Source organism: Hoplias malabaricus, chromosome 4 (genome assembly GCF_029633855.1).
Source record: "Hoplias malabaricus isolate fHopMal1 chromosome 4, fHopMal1.hap1, whole genome shotgun sequence".
In the NCBI taxonomy this organism is placed as follows: domain Eukaryota; kingdom Metazoa; phylum Chordata; class Actinopteri; order Characiformes; family Erythrinidae; genus Hoplias; species Hoplias malabaricus.
Window position 1 is genome coordinate 49269266 of NC_089803.1, and position 19870 is coordinate 49289135.

General features: G+C 40.5%; 1 protein-coding gene across 8 annotated transcripts in view; it reads left to right on the forward strand.

Annotated features, from left to right (window-relative positions):
- si:dkeyp-27e10.3 (UPF0606 protein KIAA1549) overlaps nucleotides 1-19870 on the forward strand; it is a 146114-nt gene that overhangs the window by 119636 nt on the left and 6608 nt on the right. For 6 of the 8 annotated variants that reach the window (XM_066668541.1, XM_066668540.1, XM_066668539.1 and 3 more), the window contains 10 exons: nucleotides 9742-9893; nucleotides 13027-13204; nucleotides 13762-13946; nucleotides 14172-14374; nucleotides 15742-15869; nucleotides 16039-16053; nucleotides 16148-16371; nucleotides 16478-16707; nucleotides 16809-16950; nucleotides 19480-19833. In XM_066668541.1, coding sequence (XP_066524638.1) covers nucleotides 9742-9893; nucleotides 13027-13204; nucleotides 13762-13946; nucleotides 14172-14374; nucleotides 15742-15869; nucleotides 16039-16053; nucleotides 16148-16371; nucleotides 16478-16707; nucleotides 16809-16950; nucleotides 19480-19833 — 1811 coding nt within the window. The remainder of the gene's footprint in view (nucleotides 1-9741; nucleotides 9894-13026; nucleotides 13205-13761; nucleotides 13947-14171; nucleotides 14375-15741; nucleotides 15870-16038; nucleotides 16054-16147; nucleotides 16372-16477; nucleotides 16708-16808; nucleotides 16951-19479; nucleotides 19834-19870) is intronic. The other 2 variants (XM_066668544.1, XM_066668543.1) reach the window with 2 other exon arrangements.

The following is a 19870-nucleotide window of genomic DNA, read 5'->3' on the forward strand; positions in this document are numbered from 1 at the left end:
ACCAGGTTTGGATGGAAGTGTACAAGACAGGTTCAATGATTGCAGAGTAGAACTGCCTCAACAGCTCCTGTGGCAGAACATCATTCCTCAGTTGGCACAGAAACTACATCTCTGTTGAGTCTTTTGTAGGATTTAGTTGATGTTGAGCTCTCATTTCAGGTCCTGAGAAGCTCCAAGGAAAGTCTCCGCAGTCATCATAGGGCTGTTTGTTAAAGTGAAGGGAAGCAGTGGTGTGAGGTGCCTCCTGAAGTCCACTGTCATCTTCACTGTCTTGGCATGTTCAGCTTCAGATTGTTCTGTCTGCACCAACACACCAGCCATTCAAACTTCCGCAGATATACAGACTTGTCACCGTCTTGTATGAGTCTGATAACTCTTGTGTCATCTGCAAACTTAAGGAGTTTAACAGTTGGCTAGTTCAATGTGCAGTCATTGGTGTAGAGAGAGAAGAGCAGTAGGGAGAGTACACATCCTTGAACCCCAGTGCAGATTGACTGTATATCTAAAGTGATTTTCCCCAGCCTCACCTTCTGCATTCTGTCAATCAGGAAGCTGGTGATCCACTGACAAATGGCAGGAGAGTTTGGTAGAGAAAGCCCAGCATACATCTCTGAGCTCCTGTGCCCACTTGAGAGGGTGAGACCCTTAAGATCCTCTAACAAGGGGCTAATAGCGAGACCAGAACCAAACTCAAGACAAAGGGGGATAGGGCTTTTGCTCATAAACTGTGGAATAAGCTCCCCATTGACATTAGACATTCAGTCTTAGTACATGTGCTTAAAAACATTTAAAGACTTACTTTTATTTTGCTGCTTTTAGTAACTCTTGATTTTGGTTGGCTTTGAATTGCTTTTAGTGTTTTTGGCTCTGTTGTTTCACTATTTTATTAATTTGTATTATTATATACACTACCGTTCAAAAGTTTTAGAACACTTGGAAATGTCCCTCTTTTCCAAAGGAAAACACATTTTCATGCAATTGACAAACAATTTTGTTCATTACATAATTAATTTAAATGTATTAGGTATGTTTTAAAGAAAGAAAATATTAAGACCTATTTTTGTATAGAGGCCTATTTTGCATACAGTCCTAATATCAGCAAATCTCAACCATCTGCCTCAATCTGTTCGTATGGCTGCCAGTTCAAGTTAAGAATGTTATAAGGTTAATTGATTGTTAGTAAGCCCTTTTCCTCTTTTGTTGCAAAGCTGAAAAACCACATACTAATAAGGGAACATAAAAGGGAGCATGACATTCTAGGTTTGTATAGTATCAGCAGTTGTTGGCTTGCTTACAGCCTCAAAATGGCCAGAAAGGAACAACTTTATTTAGAGACCTGTCAGTCTATTGTTGTGTTAAGAAAGGAAGGCTACTCAATGCGAGACATTGCAAAGAAACTAAAAATATCTTACTGTGCTGTTAACTACTCCCTTCAGATAGTAGCACAAACTGGCACTAATAAGGAATGAAAAAGGTGTGGGAGGCCCTCATGTACAAATTTGTAAGAAGAAAAATACCTTAAAGTGTGCAGTTTGAGACAAAGACACCTCCGTTTGTCAATTGACAGCTGCACTAAATGGAACCCATCAAACACCAATGTCAGCATCAACAGTGAAAAGGTGACATCAGGATGCTGTACTTCATGGCAGAATTGCTTATAAAATCCATACCTCAGACTGGCCAATAAAAAGAGTGTACAGATGAATCCAAGTTTCAAGTCTTTGGATCAAACAGAAGAACATTTATGAGGTGCAGAAACAATGTAAAGATACAAGACCAATGCTAAATGCTATCTGTCAAGCATGGTGGAGGCTGTGTGATGGTCTGGAGATGCTTTGGAGGTGGTAAAATTTCATCCTACAACAGGATAATGACCCCACCAAATGACACCTCCAAAATGAGTCAGCACTATTTAAAATATAAATAGCCAGCCAGAATTCTGACTGCAATGGAGTGGCCAGCAGTCTTTGGATCTGAACCCTATTGAGCAGTTCTGGGAGCAGCTTGACCATCTGGTACGGAGGAAGACTACTCTAGTCAATCCATGTTGTGAGAGATATTCCAGGAAAAATGGGGTGAAAGCTCATCAGATTAGCTCGCAAAATTGACAGCTAGAATGCCTAGGGTCAGTCAGGCCTTAATTCTGCAAAGGTGGCTTATTTGATAAAGGCAATTTTTATCTTTTATTCATTCATTCATTATCTGTAACCACTTATCCAGTTCAGGGTTGCGGTGGGTCCAGAGCCTACCTGGAATGCCTACCTGGAATCATTGGGCGCAAGGTGGGAATACACCCTAGAGGGGGCACCAGTCCTTCACAGGGCAACACAGACACACACACACACCTACGGACACTTTGAGTCGCCAATCCACCTACCAACGTGTTTTTGGATTGTGGGAGGAAACCAGAGCACCCAGAGGAAACCGACGCAGACACAGGGAGAACACACCAATCCTCACAGACAGACACCCAGAGCTGGAATTGAACCCACAACCTCCAGGCCCCTGGAGCTGTGTGACTGCGACACTACCTGCTGCGCCACCGTGCCGCCCACATAATCTTTTACATTAAATTAAATATTTCTTACTCTGACAATGTCTGCATGTCTTGTTTATTTGCTGTATTTCCTAGTCTCATGTGTGTTTCCATTGGAAACATTCCACAGATTCTAAAACTTTTAAATGGTAGTGTATATTTAATTATTGTATTTTTATGTTGTATTTAATTATGTTTTATAGTGAAGAAATTTGTGGCTTGCTCTATAAAAGTGCTATATAAATAAAGATTTACATACTTATTATTTAAATTTTTCCCTGCTCATTTTCAGTGACATAACCGATCAGTGACCTCCCACAGTGCCCCCTCCCTGTGGCTCTCTTAAATGCACATAAATTAACTCTTTGGCTTTGTATAAACAGAACAGGAAATCAAAACACCACACGCCCTTATTTACGGTATCATTCACAAAGTGGCATAATTTCATTAAATAATTAAATGTAGATACCTTCTCCAACATAAAAGTTAGGGTCATGTATTTCTTCTGGAGTGGTGTGTTGAATGTGATGGTGAAGAAGATTCTCCACCAGACACTGTCTAAAGTTGTAAAAAGATTTCACAAGAAAACAGCATCTTACCAACCTACTAAGGGCTGGGAGACTTTTCTCTACTCTTCAGTCCAAAACTCCTCACTTGTATAGGTTGTATCTAAATAAAGTAATGATATGGTGTTTATTTACATTATCGCCACATGTGGAAATTCTGGAAACTCAGAACTGTAGGACATTCCTGCGTGCTGCACATATTTAGTAACATATGCATATATTGCTTATATGGACAAGAACAACACCCATTCGAGACTAAAATAAAAAGATTTATAGTTGTAACAAATTAATTACACATAGTTTCCCCAGTATTTGTATAACAATTTTGTGGAGCGTGAGAATGAAAACCTGTCAGGCAGCTATCAGTCCCGTAATGACCTTCAAACAGTCTAGACAGTGAAAAGTATGAGCATGTACAGCATTCAATACTTAGCTGGGGCTCCTTTTGCCTGAATTTCTGTAGCAATGCGGTGTGGCATGGAGTCGATCAGTCTGTGGCACTGCTCAGGTGTTATATGAGAGCCCAGGTTGCTCTGATAGTGGCCTTCAGCTCTTCTGCATTGTTGGGTCTGGCATATTGCATCTTCCTCTTCATCAGACAACATCAGCAGTCCAGTCCTTTTTGTTTTAGCCCAGGCCAGATGCTACTGATGCTGTCTCTTGTTCAAGAGTGACTTGACACAAGGAGTGTGACGCTGAAACCCATGTCTTGCATACGTCTGTGTGGTTCTTGAGGCACTGACTCCAGCTGCAGTCCAGTCTTTGTGAATCTCCCCCACATTTTTGAATGGGTTTTGTTTCCCAATCCTCTCCAGGGTGTGGTTATCGCTTGTACAATTTTTTCTACCACATTTTTTCCTTCCCTTCACCTCTCTATTAATGTGCTTATACACAGAGCTCTGTGAACAGCCAGCCTCTTTACAATGACCTTTTATGTCTTGGTCTGCTTGTGTAAGGTGTCAGTGTTCATCTTTTGGACAACTGTCAAGTCAGCAGTCTTCCCCATGATTGTGGAGCCTACAGAACTAGACTGAGAGACCGTTTAAAGGCCTTTGCAGGTGTTTTGAGTTAATTAGCTGATTAGAGTGTGGCACCAGGTGTCTTCAATATTGAACCTTTTCACAATATTTTATTTTTCCAATTTCATTAATTGTCAGTTATAATCATCAAATTAAAAGAAATAAACACCTGAAATATATCAGTCTGTGTGTAATGAATGAGTATAATATACAAGTTTCACTTTTTGAATGGAATTGCTGAAATAAGTCAAATTTTTCTTGATATTCAACTTTTTTGACCAACACCTGTATAAAGCCAGGTTATCATAAAAATATAGTAAAAAGAAATACGTACTAAAATGTAATACAAATAGGAACAAGCAAATAAGACAATAATGCTGTGGCACAGCAGGTAGTGTCGCAATCACACAGCTCCAGGGATCTGGGGTTTGTGGTTCGAATCCCGCTCTGGGTGACTGTCTGTGATGAGTTTGGTGTGTTTTCCTGTGCCCACGTGTGTTTCCTCTGGGTGCTCTGGTTTCACCCCACAGTCCAAAAACACGTGTTGGTAGGTGAATTTGCGACTCAAGAGTGTCCATAAATGTGAGTGTATGTGTCACCCTGTGAAGGACTGGTGCCCCTTCCAGTGTGTGTTCCAAATTGGCGCCCAGTGAATATATACCTAAGGGATATATAAACAAGCAACACTGACAAGGAACAACTGGGAGAGACAACAAGTTGGCAGGGTAATAAAGGAGACACAGGTGGGAACACTGATGACATGGTGGGGCTAAGGCAGGGCTAGGGCAGAGCTAAGGGAGGAGACTGGAAGACAAAAGACTAACAGATCAAGAGACCAACAGGTGACAGGACTGGGGCTTAAACAAGAGAACACTGGACTGAAGTGGAGACTGGGCACAAGACATGACATGAGCGGTCATAGCAGACTGGACCTTAGCTAAGACAAGGAGACTGGACTGAGGACAAGACAGGTACAGAGACAGGAGACTGGACTGGAGAAAAGACAGGAGCAGAGACAGTAGACTGGACTTAGGACAGGGCAGAGGCAAGAAAAGGAGACTCGGACAGAGATTGAACCTGAGACAGAATGGGAGCAGAGACATTAGGTATAACAGGAGGTAATGCATTAGATGTGAGTGGAGACAAGACTTGACACAGGACAGGAGGCTGGACAGGCTACTGACAAAGGGGGCCAATGGTAGACAAAACATGGGGCTGGACACTGGACAATAAAGAGACTGAAAAGGGGACTGCACATTGGACAGATACTGAGATGGAACAGAGGACTGGACAGATGACTGGAACAGAGATGGGACAGGACTGGGCAAAGGAACAGGGACCATGACATTAACTGGGAAAGACACAAAACCAGTGACAAGAACAGGGACTGACACTAAACTAGAAACAGGCAGAGGGACACAGACTGATACAGGAACCAAAACAGGAACAGATGCAGGTACAAAAACAAACATAGTGAGTTCTCAGGACTGATAACAATCTGTGGCATAGTCCAAGAGGACAGCCTGGGCACAGTTCTGGGAGTCAGGCTCGAAGTCCTTGGGGCTGACTCACGAACATCAGAGGCCGGAAGTCAGCGACACTGGAGCTGGAGCAGCAGGAGCCACAGTCACAGGAACAGAAGTGGCTGGAAGAGCCGCCAACACAGGAGCAGAAGCGACTGCAGGAGCCACTAGGAGAGATAACAAGAAGGCAGGGCAGCAAAGGAGACACTGGTGGGGACACTGATGACAAGGTGGGCATGGCTAGGACAGAACTAAAGGTGGAATGGAATGGAACAAAGAAAAAACCCTCGTCCTTAATTGTGAGTATAGTTTGGTTAGCAGTTGTTTTTTTTTTTTGCTGTAACTGATGACACACTTTCTCCCCATGTTCGTAACTACTCTGGATTTTTTTAGAAATAAGATTCTTCACCTGCCGTGTCGAAAGGACATTCAGTTTGTAATAACATGCATTTTTTTTTTGTAGTTTCTGCAGAGGGTGAAAGTCTCTATCATTTCATCTGTCAACACTTTGAGGAGTGTGGTTTTATATTAGCACAGTATGAAATGACTTGACCCTGTATATATGCCTTTAGTGACTCCAACACCATTAAGGAGGACATACGAGGGGTTTGGTTAATTGCAAAAATTGTTTAATCTCTGATGTAATAAAGTTGACAAAATCTTCATCTGATAAGATATGATAAAGATAAAATAATATTGCAGTCCACCTAACCTTTGAGTGGAAAATATGCCCTACCCATCCCTTCCTATTGTACAAGCTGCTCGAGTTCACACCTAGCAATCAGAAATGTTTAAAAGGTTAAACACTCCTAACCTACACTGTAAATTAACTAAACAATAACTTATCAAAGGCTATAGAAAATATGTATTACAAACCGGATTCCAAAAAAGTTGGGACACTAAACAAATTGTGAATAAAAACTGAATGCAGTGATGTCAAGGTGCCAACATCTAATATTATATTCAGAATAGAACACAAATCACACATTTTTCCTTTAAAATGTTACATTTACTCAGATTAAACTTTTGATCTGTCATCTATGTTCTATTGCGAATAAAATATTGGCATTTGCCATCTCCACATCATTGCATTCAGTTTTTATTTACAATTTGTTTAGTGTCCCAATTTCAAAAGGCTTATGTGGGGTAGAATTGCTAGCTCTATGTCCAAGTGACATTAAGAGAGACATACTGGCACACTGAGTTACTTAGGTTTTTTTTATTTATTTATTTATTTATTCTTCTTAAATTTGGTCCAGTTTCAAACCTAATGTGCACACAGTGTGCTGTCTCACAGTAACATCATCCAACTGAGACTGTGTGTCAAATGCAGTAATTTATTTTGGTGTCACACTGAAGAAATATTTACATCCCTCTTTGTAAGCCAGGGCAGGATCATCTGTGGCTTTGTCGTTGTGGAGTAGTTGTGGGTCTCATCTCTGCTCTGACTGCAACTACTTGGAGACTGACCACCTCTTGAGTGCTTTGGGACAGGGAGGGGCTCACAGCAGCAACTGCTGCTCATTGAGGACAGTAAATGCAGAGCGATATGTACTTTTATGTCCAAGTCTGTGAAAGTCTCCAAGAACATCAGAAAAAGTAGCTAAATTTGTTGCTAGTCACTTTTTAAACAAGAGTGGATAGAGGGGTCTGAATATTCACTAAATATAGCAACAAAGTCATTAAGTTGGCAGCACTGATTTTAACACCCTTGGAATTCTGATTTTGCCCCCTCCAGGGTGTATTCCCGCCTTGCGCCCAATGATTCCAGGTAGGCTCTGGACCCACCGTGACCCTGAACTGGGTAAACGGTTACAGATAATGGATGGATGGAATTCTTTTTAAAACTTGAAGCAGCAGACAAGGACAGCACAATGGCACAACTGTTAGTGCCAATGTTACACAGTTCCAGGGTCCTGGGGTTGTGGATTTGAGACATGCTCTGGGTGTCTGTGAGGACAGAGCATGTCCGATTGGGTTTCCTCCCGATGCACCAGTTTCCTTCCATGGTCCAAATCACACATCGTTAGACAAATTGGCTACTCAAATTGTCTATAAGTGTGAATATACAGGGGTTGGACAATGAAACTGAAATACCTCTCATTTTAGTGTGGGAGGTTTCATGGCTAAATTGGACCAGCCTGGTGGCCAATCTTCATTTATTGCACATTGCACCAGTAAGAGCAGAGTGTGAAGGTTCAATTAGCAGGGTAAGAGCACAGTTTTGCTCAAAATATTGCAATGCACACAACGTTATGGGTGACATACCAGAGCTCAAAAGAGGACAAATTGTTGGTGCACGTCTTGCTGGTGCATCTGTGACCAAGACAGCAAGTCTTTGTGATGTATCAAGAGCCACGGTATCCAGGGTAATGTCAGCATACCACCAAGAAGAACTGTAGACGCAAGAGGAAGCTGTCTGAAAGGGATGTTCGGGAGCTAACCTGAATCGTTTCCAAAAAACGTAAAACCACGGCTGCTCAAATCACGGCAGAATTAAATGTGCACCTCAACTCTCCTGTTTCCACCAGAACTGTCCATCGGGAGCTCCGCAGGGTCAATATACACGGCCGGGCTGCTATAGCCAAACCTTAGTTACTCATGCCAATGCCAATGCCAAACGGTTTCAATGGTGCAAGGATCACAAATCTTGGGCTGTGGGCAATTTGAAACATGTATTATTCTCTGATGAGTCCACCTTTACTGTTTGGTGGACAGAAGCATACCACCCAGACTGTTGCATGCTCAAAGTGAAGCATGGGGGTGGATCAGTGATGGTTTGGGCCCAATACTTGTGCTAGATTGGCTGCTAAGGAGTACCGAACCATTCTAGAGGACCATGTGCATCCAATGTGCAAACATTGTATCCTGAAGGCGGTGCTGTGTATCAGGATGACAATGCACCGATACACACAGCAAGACTGGTGAAATATTGGTTTGATGAACATGAAAGTGAAGTTGAACATCTCCCATGGCCTGCACAGTCACCAGATGTAAAGATTATTGAGCCACTTTGGGGTGTTTTGGAGGAGCGAGTCAGGAAACGTTTTCCTTCACCAGCATCACATAGTGACCTGGCCACTATCCTGCAAGAAGAATGGCTTAAAATCCCTCTGACCACTGTGCAGGACTTGTATATGTCATTCCCAAGACGAAATGACGCTGTATTGGCCGCAAAAGGAGGCCCTACACCATACTAATAAATTATTGTGGTCTAAAACCAGGTGTTTCAGTTTCATTGTCCAACCCCTGTATGACTGTGTATCACTCTGTGATGTACTGACATCCCCTTCAGGGTGTGCCTTGTGCCCAGTGATTGCGGGTAGGATCCGGACCCACTGCTAACTTAAACTTGATAATCAGTTAAAGACAAAAATTGATTGAATGAGTGAATGAATGACAGCTGGGTACCATTAGTTTAGCACAAAACATTTTACAGGGACTGGTGTGTAACCATTTTGTGTAAAGAATGGTGGTAAAGAATGGTAAAGAACTACCACGTCGTCTCATTCCAGTGGTGAGTTCTTTTCAGTGGTGAAGATACAATTGATTGCTTTTCCCTAGTCCCCAGATGTAGTGTATGAAACTTGAATCTTAACTTGAAAACTTTTTTTTTCTGCATTTGAAACTGAATTAATATATATGTATATTCAGCTTTACAGAATACAAATTCAAAACATCAAATATAACTTTAGAAGGCAAATGAATTCAAGTTGTAAAATTCAAATTCAAATTCAAATCCTGTTGACACTAAAATCACTCCAAATTGTGAAAATGTATTGAAATTAATCCCCTGAAGTGTAGTGTATGACTGTGATGTATTAACAAGAACTCAGTATAGACTGCTGTTATCTATCTCTCCTTCTGGACTACATTCTGACTGATGCCCAACAGAGAAATCCAATCCTCCTATGTGCCTTAAACTGTCCTTTCTCACAATATGTATTGAGGATTATTATTTCTCAAATATATTTATCATTTTTTATTTGTGTGGATTTGTTTCTGTGTCTTTGTATCATTTTAGGGAATTTTAATTTTATCTGTGTTTGTACCCTGATATCATCTGTGTGTGATATGTATGCTGTATATTTTTGTAGTGTTACTGGGTGTGTTAGAACAGCGTGTAAATGAGAGGACGTTCCAGGCTAAGATGGAGAGACGATTGGCTGTCTTAGTGGGTGAGGGACTTGAACTTGCCAGTGGCCGACGCTGGAGGCGGGCCACCACCATCGGCAACAACAGTGTGCAGGTATTTCACAAACCCAGACATAACACAGACACAAACACGCCAAACTCCTCCCAGACAGTGACCCAAGGTGGGGATTGAGAAGCCAGACACAAAACCACAACATGGAAAGGCATTAACTTTGTAATTACTTTTGCATGTAAACTGTCTCAGGGTTGCAGCACAGAGAAGGGTGTCCCGAGTAAGTGAATAATCCACAGGTATGCAAATCTGCAGTCTCCATAATATCAGTGATGTGAATCTACAGGGCTGTGCATCAGGTGTACACTATTTGGTTCCCAAGTAACCATGGTAATGAGACAAACAATATTCAATCCAAACTAGAACAAAATTTAAAAACTGGGGATTTTGAAAATTGTTTGCCACAAGAGGTATAGCATTACATACATCTATATGACCTCATAATAATATAAGAATAAATTCAGTATTCTCTTCAAAACTCTAGAATTGCTTGATTGTGAGACTTTCCTCTTTGTTTTATTTGTACATTTTGGTTTGCATGCTGTAATGACACTTTCAGGTTACAGTGAAGAAAGTTGACAAAAAAATTCCCACATTAAGATGTATTTATTTTACATGAAATCATGTGTTCCACAATTATTGGCACCCATGATGTTAATACTTTGTATGACCCCCTTTTGCCAACAAGGCAGCCCTTAATCTACTCCTATAACATTTCATACGATGAGAGAATACAGAGAGATGGCAGAATACTAAATCGTCCAGAATCCTGGGTCTTCTCCTATGCACTCTCCTCTTCAGCTCACCATAGGTTTTCAATTGGGTTGAGGTCTGGGGACTAAGATGGCCATGGGAAGAACTTGATTTTGTGCCTTGTGAACCATTTTTGTGTAGATTTGGCCACAGGGTCATTTAGGGTTTAGGGTCATTATTTAGTTAGATACAGCGGCATTTGCTCCCCCAAAATATTATACCACAAAGAAAAAAAATATTTTATTTTCACAAACATTTATTTGGAAGCGCCACAGAGTTTAACACATTTTGGCAGTGAGTCAGACAATGTGGGTCTTTCAGCCTTCTTTAAGGCATCTGTTCAAATATAAAGCTGCTCCAAACATTAACTGGCCTCCGATTCACCGTCAGAGTCTGCTTTATACAGTTAGTTTTTACCAGCCCTGAGCTTGAGGTCAGTAATGAGAGCCCAACAGACGGATAATTACAGTTATGAAAGTGGCTTGTATATAACGTCTTGTTAGGGAAACTCAGGAGGATTTGAGAGTTAGGGAACATTAATATTAGCTGTGTTCATGCTGTGAGAAACCACTCTAAACATGCAGAAGTTAACGTTAGTTTCTGGCTGTGTCCCAAACTGCATACTGCTGCACTGAATAGTGTCTAAAAAAATAATACCACTGTTAGCAGTGCTCTTTGTAGTGTAGAATGTAAAGTTCCATAGTGTGTTGTTTGGGACACAGCCTCACTGTCTAACGTTAATGTTAATCAAATGCTGTTCAGCATCATTACATATCTTTTATTAATAAATAAAATATATTATTATAAATATTATATTACTGTAAAATAAATTTACTACCTATTTATAGCTATTATTTTGGGTATGGGGTAGGTTTTTGACACAGCATATATGTCCCTCCCAATATCAAACTCCCTCCTACACCCTTATCTCTTACCATCCTGCTCACGGTGTTTGTCACCTCACGGAAACAGGAAGTGATGAATTGCTAATTAAAGGTTCCTAGATACTCAGATCACCTTTAAAAACTACAGTAGAAATGACAGAAATGCTTCAATTACATTTATTTTCTAGGAATTGTTAGGAGTTCCAATAATTGTGGAACAGGTAAAACTAATACCAAAGGCAACGTTTTTGAGACTGTAAGTAATCACTTAGAAGCATTATGAGTTAACAAAATGATTTGGACCATTTAATATTTGAGTTATCTCTAACTACTATTCATCCAAATACATCATATACAGATCTGTAGATGTCACAAATCACAGTTGGAGAATTATGAAACACAATATGCAAAACGCAACCAGAAGAAATATTCCAAAACCCAAAAATCAGTACAGAGAGATAAACAATTCCAAAAGACTATAAGAGTATCAGGCAAAAAGTCAGAAACACTAAAACATAGCCTGTTTAGGAAAACAGGTGTCTAAGAATTGCAGAACTAGCTCACACTATACTCTGCAACTATTTAGACAAGACAGAGCTTAAAGGAACAGTATGTAATATTATTATTTTAAAATTACAGCTTCAAATTCACTGTGATCCTTCACTGACCTGTACCTGGGGGAATAGAGCCTCTGTTGTTGCTACTGTTGGCTCAGAAACTGCACTATGTAACTTTTGGAGGAGTGTACGGAACCGCCCCTTCCCTTCCACTCCCTACCAATTTCAGTATTGTGTTGTAAACGTTAAAGGCACTATGGGGGATTTGTTTTTTACAAACCTTTAAAGTGCACTTTTTAGGGAGTGTAGTGTAGAGGAGTTTATATATTTGGACTGCTTGAACCATGTTCGTCCAACTGCAGACCAGTCAGTCGTTTTTTTCTGCGATGAGTTACATTTCTGGAGAAGTGCACATCAGGCCACACTTCGGCATAGGTTCAACACAGAAGCATAAATTGGGCTTAATATCAGGAGATAGTGACCTCTGTTGGTTCAGAAGGGGCAGCACTTTGGGTGTATGTAATAGTTGATATAACATTATTGTATTTAATCTTTGGCCATTTCTGCTGTGTTCAGTGTCTAATTAATGACATTCTATTAAAAGACTGGGGAACCAAGAGTGACACTACAGTCTTTTCACCTACAATGTGTTAAGCACGAATCTTGTTACAAGAATTAAAATAGGACATTACAGCTATAATACGTCATGGTACGTTTACTTTCGATATTTAAGTACCTTTGAAGGTATATACTTTTACTCAAGTGTAGATCTGCAATGAGGACTTTTACTGGAGTAATATTTTATTTTTAATATATATTTTTTTTACTCAAGTACATGGTTTGTTTAGTTTGTTCACCACTGCTTTTAACACATCTTCACCAGGGGTGGCAGTAGTTGTGGAGGGTGCTGTATGCAGAACTATATCATTTTTCTGTGTATTTGTGTGTGTGTGTGTGTGTGTGTGTGTGTGTTGATTTTAGATTGTGCGAGCTTCAAAGTTGGATGGATTAGATAACCCTCTGGAATTGGTGTATTTTGTTGAGGCTGGGTCAGGAGAAAGACTGTCTGCTCAGACCACTGCTGCTCTGCTCAACAGACTTAACTTGCAAAGGGCAGCCATTGTGATGGGCTACAGTGTGCATGGACTGTTGGCCACACGTAAGCCTTATACACAATATACCACATATGAAATATACTCTACACCCATAAATATTATGCATATAGTAGGGTTCTAATGTTTCATTTAGTTCATGATTCAATTAATTTCATAATCCTTGTTTCACATCTCATTTTACATTTTTAAAAGTACTTAAAAGATGTATTTACACTTGCTTTTTACTGGTGCAGCACTTTGCTCAGGTTTAACAGATTATGTCACTGAAACAATTCAGTAATCATGATTTGCACAAATGTCACGTGACCTCTAATACACAGCATTACTTATATGGTGATAGACGAACTACCTTGTAAACGATGAAAAAAAAAAGTTTTTGTATGAACAGACCTTGAAATTATAGAAAGAAATCAAACTGAATTTATGATTACGGTAGCATTAACGTGTATGACACATATTGTCACAGATCCCTACAAATGCTGTTTTTCAACATGCTATAAAACTCCCATGGATATCTTTTAGAATTATTTGTAGTATTACTATATCTGTTTTATATGGGAATAAGGGATTACTGATTGTATGTGTGTGTGTGTGTTGTCAGCGGTGGAGAAACTGTCACTTCCCCCTTCTGAAATGCAACCCAGTAATGTGTGGCTGATCGTTGGGGTTGTTGTCCCTGTAGTGGTTGTCATCCTCATCATCATCATACTGTACTGGAAGCTGTGTCGCTCAGAGAAACTGGAGTTCCAGCCAGATGCCATGAGCACCATTCAGCAAAGACAGAAGGTCTGGTTGGTCATTTGTCGGCATGAGCTTGTGTGTGTGTGTGTGTGTGTGTGTGTGTGTGTTTGTGTTTTGCGTGTTTGTATAAGTGGGCCACTTGACAAATTTAATGTAGAGTAGATACATGTCTGTGTTCGTTCTCCTCCACTCAGCTAAGGGTTTTTTTTAACTTGAGTAGACTACTTAGGTTGACTTACTAATTTAGTTGTCATACTTTTTCATGTTTAGCTTCAGGCTCCAAGTGTGAAAGGTTTCGATTTTGCCAAGCTTCATCTTGGGCAGCACAGTAAAGATGATATCATGGTGATCCAGGAGCCTGCGTCTTTACCACAGCCTGTCAAAGAGACCACACCCTCTGATGGGGGGGAATTGAACACGCCCAAATCCAAGAGTTCATCCACCCAGGCATCACATGCTCGACGGAGGGGCAGGTATCCTACTGATAGAGAGTGGGGGTGTGTTTTGTGCATGAATATGTGTTTAACAAGTGTTTATACTGACCAGACATAACATTAAAACCACCTCTTTTGCTGCACGGATTATTCCTTTTACAGTTTACATGCATTTTATGGTTATAGTCCATATTTTGTTTTACAGACTTTGTTAGCCCCCCTTTCACCCTGTTGCCTCACACCAAGGAACAGATATAATTTGGGTGGTGGATCATTCTCAACTCTGCACTGACACTAGTGGTAATGTTTTGGTGCCAGCTAGGCTGATGTGAGTGGATAAGACAAAGGAGTGCTGCTTCACTGTCACTGCTGAACTAAACATTAAGTCATTTAATAGTCCCAGATTGGGGACATTCACGAAGTTATATCAGCAGTAAAATGAATTATATTATAAGCTAAGCATAAACAATTCCAGTCTCTAAAAACCAAGAAGGTGCTTGCAAGTAGCAGTTGCATCTAAACAATGTACAGTTCAGACTCTTGGTTGCCAGTGTCTCTCCTCTCCACTCAGCAAAGATAAGCAGGATTGATATTCATGGTAAACAGGATGAGGAAAACCACCATCAGATGCTCTGAAGTCCAGGTAGCCCATACAGTTCACAGGGGCTCCTGTGCAGGGTTAAATATCATTCCACCAGTGTTAATCTAATCCATCTTCTGGATATCCTTTTCTTGGGGGATATAATGCCACCTCAGACTTTTGGTTGAAAGAGTGACTAAAGGGGGTAGCTGGCATTTATTAGCGTTTAGCCTAGTAGTACCTCTCTCCTCACGCACTGCATTCCAGCAGCTCCTCCTTGGCTTCCAGAAAAAAACTTCACCTGTGAGTCACAGCAAAGCTCCTGAGCATCACAGGAGCTTCATCAGTGCTGATATTTGGCTGGTCAGACAGTAGTGATCATGATCAATTGTCCCCATGGTGTCCCCACACCACATGGTGTCCAGGTCAGTATAACTGCAATGCTGTACAGGAACCGCCACCCAAATTATACCTGCTGACTTTGGAGTTCCTGATCATAAAAAGATGTAAGAAGGCCTAGCAAATTATGCATTACAATATACATTTTGTAACTGTAGACCTGCAACATGCACCTGTACACAGCAAATTCACCAGTATTAAATCAATTCTATTAGTGTTAAATTAACACTGAGAGTGTTGACTAGTGCTAAATGTAAATTTACCAGTAATAATGTTGATTAAACATTGGTGAATTTGCTGTGTATCTTAATTGGAACTGATAAAAGGAGTGTATAAACAATGCAGTGCTGATCTATATAATTTATGATCACAAGCCTGTGAGATTTCTGAAAAGGCATGTGTTGTAAAACTTATGCATATGTTTCAGATTGTCCCCCTCAGATGGTGACTCATTGGGCAGTGAGGCATCTAGTGGCAGAGAGTCTGTAGAGGAAAGCACCAGACCTGCAGTTACACCCAGTGACTGCAAACCTCACCATCGCAAGAGCAAGCATGGTAAAGTATACACAACCTGAATACACATACCTACATTTAAAATGTTAGATTTTTACCATGATGTATAAGAGCATAATTACATTCTTTCTTAATTTATGCTCTGAATCTCACTTGTGTTTTTTCTTTCTTTTTTCATCACAATATGTTCACGTTTGTTTTTGAATCACAGCAAAGAACAAACTTGGTAATCTGTTTTCTTAGCTTGCATTACATCATAAATATTCATCCAGTCTTACTAGAATGTTGCATTTCTTTTGACTTGTTTTTTTTTTAATTAGGTGCGACATCAAGTAGTGGAGTGGAGGAACAATTGTCTTCCTCTTCCATATTTGAGCATGTGGACCGCCTGTCTCGAGGTTCATCTGACGGAACACGACGAGTATCTAATAAAATCCAGCTAATTGCCATGCAGCCCATGCCAAGCCCACCACTTTCTCATAATCAGGCCCTAAGCCCCACTCTCACTGAACAGGTGCCTGATGCAGCCAAAATTAACACTGATGTGAGAAAAACATTTTCACAGAGTCTTTTAGATGTACATGCAGTATGTAGACTTCATACATCAATCAACTCACATGGTTTGTCTTTTTTTTCTATATGTATTTAAGTTTCAGGTTGCTCTAAGGCACAAGTCTGAGATAGAACACCACCGTAATAAGATACGGCTACGGGCTAAAAGAAAAGGCCACTATGAGTTTCCCTCCATGGAGGACATTATGGCAACGTTTGGGGACAGCTCAGAGCAGCAGCAGATGTACCAGCATGCCCAGGAGCAGATACATAAAATTCTGCATCCTGGTGTAAAATCAGCATCATCCAGTGGAGAGCCTCAAAAAAGGTCAGTGTAATGCTTTAAAAGATTCTTAATGTGTGTGTGTGTGTGTGTGTTTATATAAACTCCAGTTTGATTATAGTGAAAGTGTGGATATGTGTTTGTAGTTACAGAGGTAGGCGTTCTCCCAGACAACTACAGAGGCACAATTTGAGTGGTAATGATAGTCTGACTGACAAAGACTACCTTATTACTGAAGGGGATGCTACATTCAGGAAGTACCCAGGAGTCAACAATGCAGCTTACATGGTAAAACCACACATTTCAGTTAACAAATTTGTGTTTTGATGAAAGAGTTTAAAAATGCTCAAAAATTGCATTATTTTTTTATTATTATTTCTCTCCCCAGTTTCTTATTCTCACTTTCACATTCTAACACTTTTTGACTAATTTGCATAATGTGATGTGTCATCAAAATCTGGCACTGACCCATCATTCGCACCTACAGGTGCTGGTCATAAAATTAGAATATCATGAAAAAGTTTATTTATAACTGACAACTAATGAAAACCCCAAATACATTATCTGAGAAAATTAGAATATTGTAAAAAGGTTCAATATTGAAGACACCTGGTGCCAAACTCTAATCAGATAATTAACTCAAAACACCTGCAAAGGCCTTTAACCCTCTGAGATCGGCTATGCCGTCGGCGGGATAAAATTGAAATTCCACATAAACACGTATATAACTCTGCGAGCTTTTATCCTAAAAAAAAAATACAACATACCTCGGAAACCTTGAAGGGTCTACTTTCCAACTATATATAGGATGAAACAATATATATATTTATATTCTTGTGAGAGAAGCGTAAACAACAACCGGCACATTTTTGAGGCACAAGCTTTTTTGTTCCGCCCATAGACGCGTTCTGCCATTCATATGTTAACACTATGGTAATTCGGCAGCTGCTAGTGGAGGATTATTGGCTGATAATTTGCATGAAAACGCCCATTCGCTTGTTACAGTCTCTCAGTCTAGTTCTGTAGGCTCCACAATCATGGGCTAGACTGCTGACTTCACAGTTGTCCAAAAGACGACCATTGACACCTTACACAAGCAGAGCAAGACAAAAAAGGTCATTGCTAAATGGCTGTTCACAGAACTCTGTGTCCAAGCACATTAATAGAGAGGAGAAGGGAAGGAAAAGATGTTGTAGAAAAAAGTGTACAAGCGATAGAGATAATCACACCCTGGAGAGGATTGAGAAACAAAACCCATTCAAAAATGTGGGGGAGATTCACAAAGACTGGACTGCAGCTGGAGTCAGTGTTTCAAGAACCACCACCACACAGACGTATGCAAGACATGGGTTTCAGCGTCGCATTCCTGCTGTCAAGCCACTTTTGAACAGTTATAACAGTTATAACTGACAAATAATGAAATCCCTAAATTCAGTATCTCAGAAAATTTGAATATTACTTAAGACCAATACAAAAAAAGAATTTTTATAAATGCTGGCCGAATGACATTATGAACATGTACAGCACTCAATACTATACAATAATAATATAATACAATACAATGCAGCATGGCAAGGAGTCGATCAGTCTGTGGCACTGCTCAGGTGTTATGAGAGCCCAGGTTGCTCTAATAGTGGCCTTCAGCTCTTCTGCATTGTTGGGTCTGGCGTATTACATCTTCCTCTTCAAAATACCCCATAGATTTTCTTTGAGGTTAAGGTCAGGTGAGTTTGCTGGCCAATTAAGAACAGGCATATCAGGTCCTTAAACCAGGTACTGGTAGCTTTGGCACTGTGTAAGTGCCAAGTCCGGTTGGAAAATTAAATCTGCATCTCCATAAAGTTGGTCAGCAGCCGGAAACATGAAGTGCTCTAAAACTTCCTGGTAGACGGATGCGTTGACCTTGGACCTCAGAAAACAACAATGGACCAACACCAGCAGATGACATGGCACCCCAAACCATAACTGACTGTGGAAACTTTACATGGGACCTCAAGCAATGTGGATTCTGTGCCTCTCGTGTCTTCCTCCAGAATCTGGGACCTTGATTTCCAAAGGAAATGCAAAATTTACTTTCATCAGAGAACATAACTTTGGACCACTCAGCAGCAGTCCAGTCATTTTTGTCTTTAGCCCAGGTGAGACACTTCTGATGCTGTCTCGTGTCCAAGAGTGACTTGACACAAGGAATGCTTCCCTTCACCTCTCTATTAATGAGCTTGGACACAGAGTTCTGTGAAAAGCCAGCCTCTTTAGCAATTACCTTTTGTGTCTTGCCCTGCTTGTGTAAGGAGTCAATGGTCGACTTTTGGACAACTGTCAAATCAGCAGTCTTCCCCATGATTGTGGAGCCTACAGAATTAGACTGAGAGACCATTTAAAGGCCTTTGCAGGTGTTTTGAGTTAATTTGCTGATTAAAGTGTGCACCAGGTGTCTTCAATATTGAACCTTTTCACAATATTCTAATTTTCTGAGATACTGAATTTAGGGTTTTTTCATTGGTTGTCAGTTATAATCGAATTAAAAGAAATAAACACTTGAAATATATCAGTCTCTGTGTGATGAATGAATATAATATACAAGTTTGAATGGAATTACTGAAATAAATCTACTTTTTCATGATATTCTAATGTTATGACCAGCACCTGCATATCAGAATTGAAGCGTGTTATTTTTATAATTTGGAAAAACGTGTTCAGTTTAAGCAGGACTGTTATCAAATCAACACATTTCAGATGTTAATTAAAAAATAGTCTTAGAGTGTAGCTACTCTAAATAGCATGTGTTGATATTACATGTTTTTTTTCTTTCTCCAGTCAGATGCAGATCAGCCCCCAGATGCTGGTAGCCCTTCCCCTACTGATGAGGTGTTTGTTGACCCAGGGTCTCCACCTCCTGGACCGGCCCCAGCTCCACCCAGTTACATCACACCACAGCCATCCATTGAAGAGGCACGCCAGCAAATGCACACATTACTGGATGATGCCTTTGCTCTGGTTTCACCATCCTCACAGAGGAGCTCTGCTCCTCTGACACTCGCTGGGGTTACAGTGATTACTGGAGTAGGAGGAGTCAGCACTGTTGAACAATCCAGTCCACCACCTCGCGCTCTCCGCCAATGGGCGTCTTCATCCTATCCAGTAGCACCTGCACACAGCCCATTCTCTGCTGTGAGTATTAGAACATCAATATGTAGGCCATATTTCT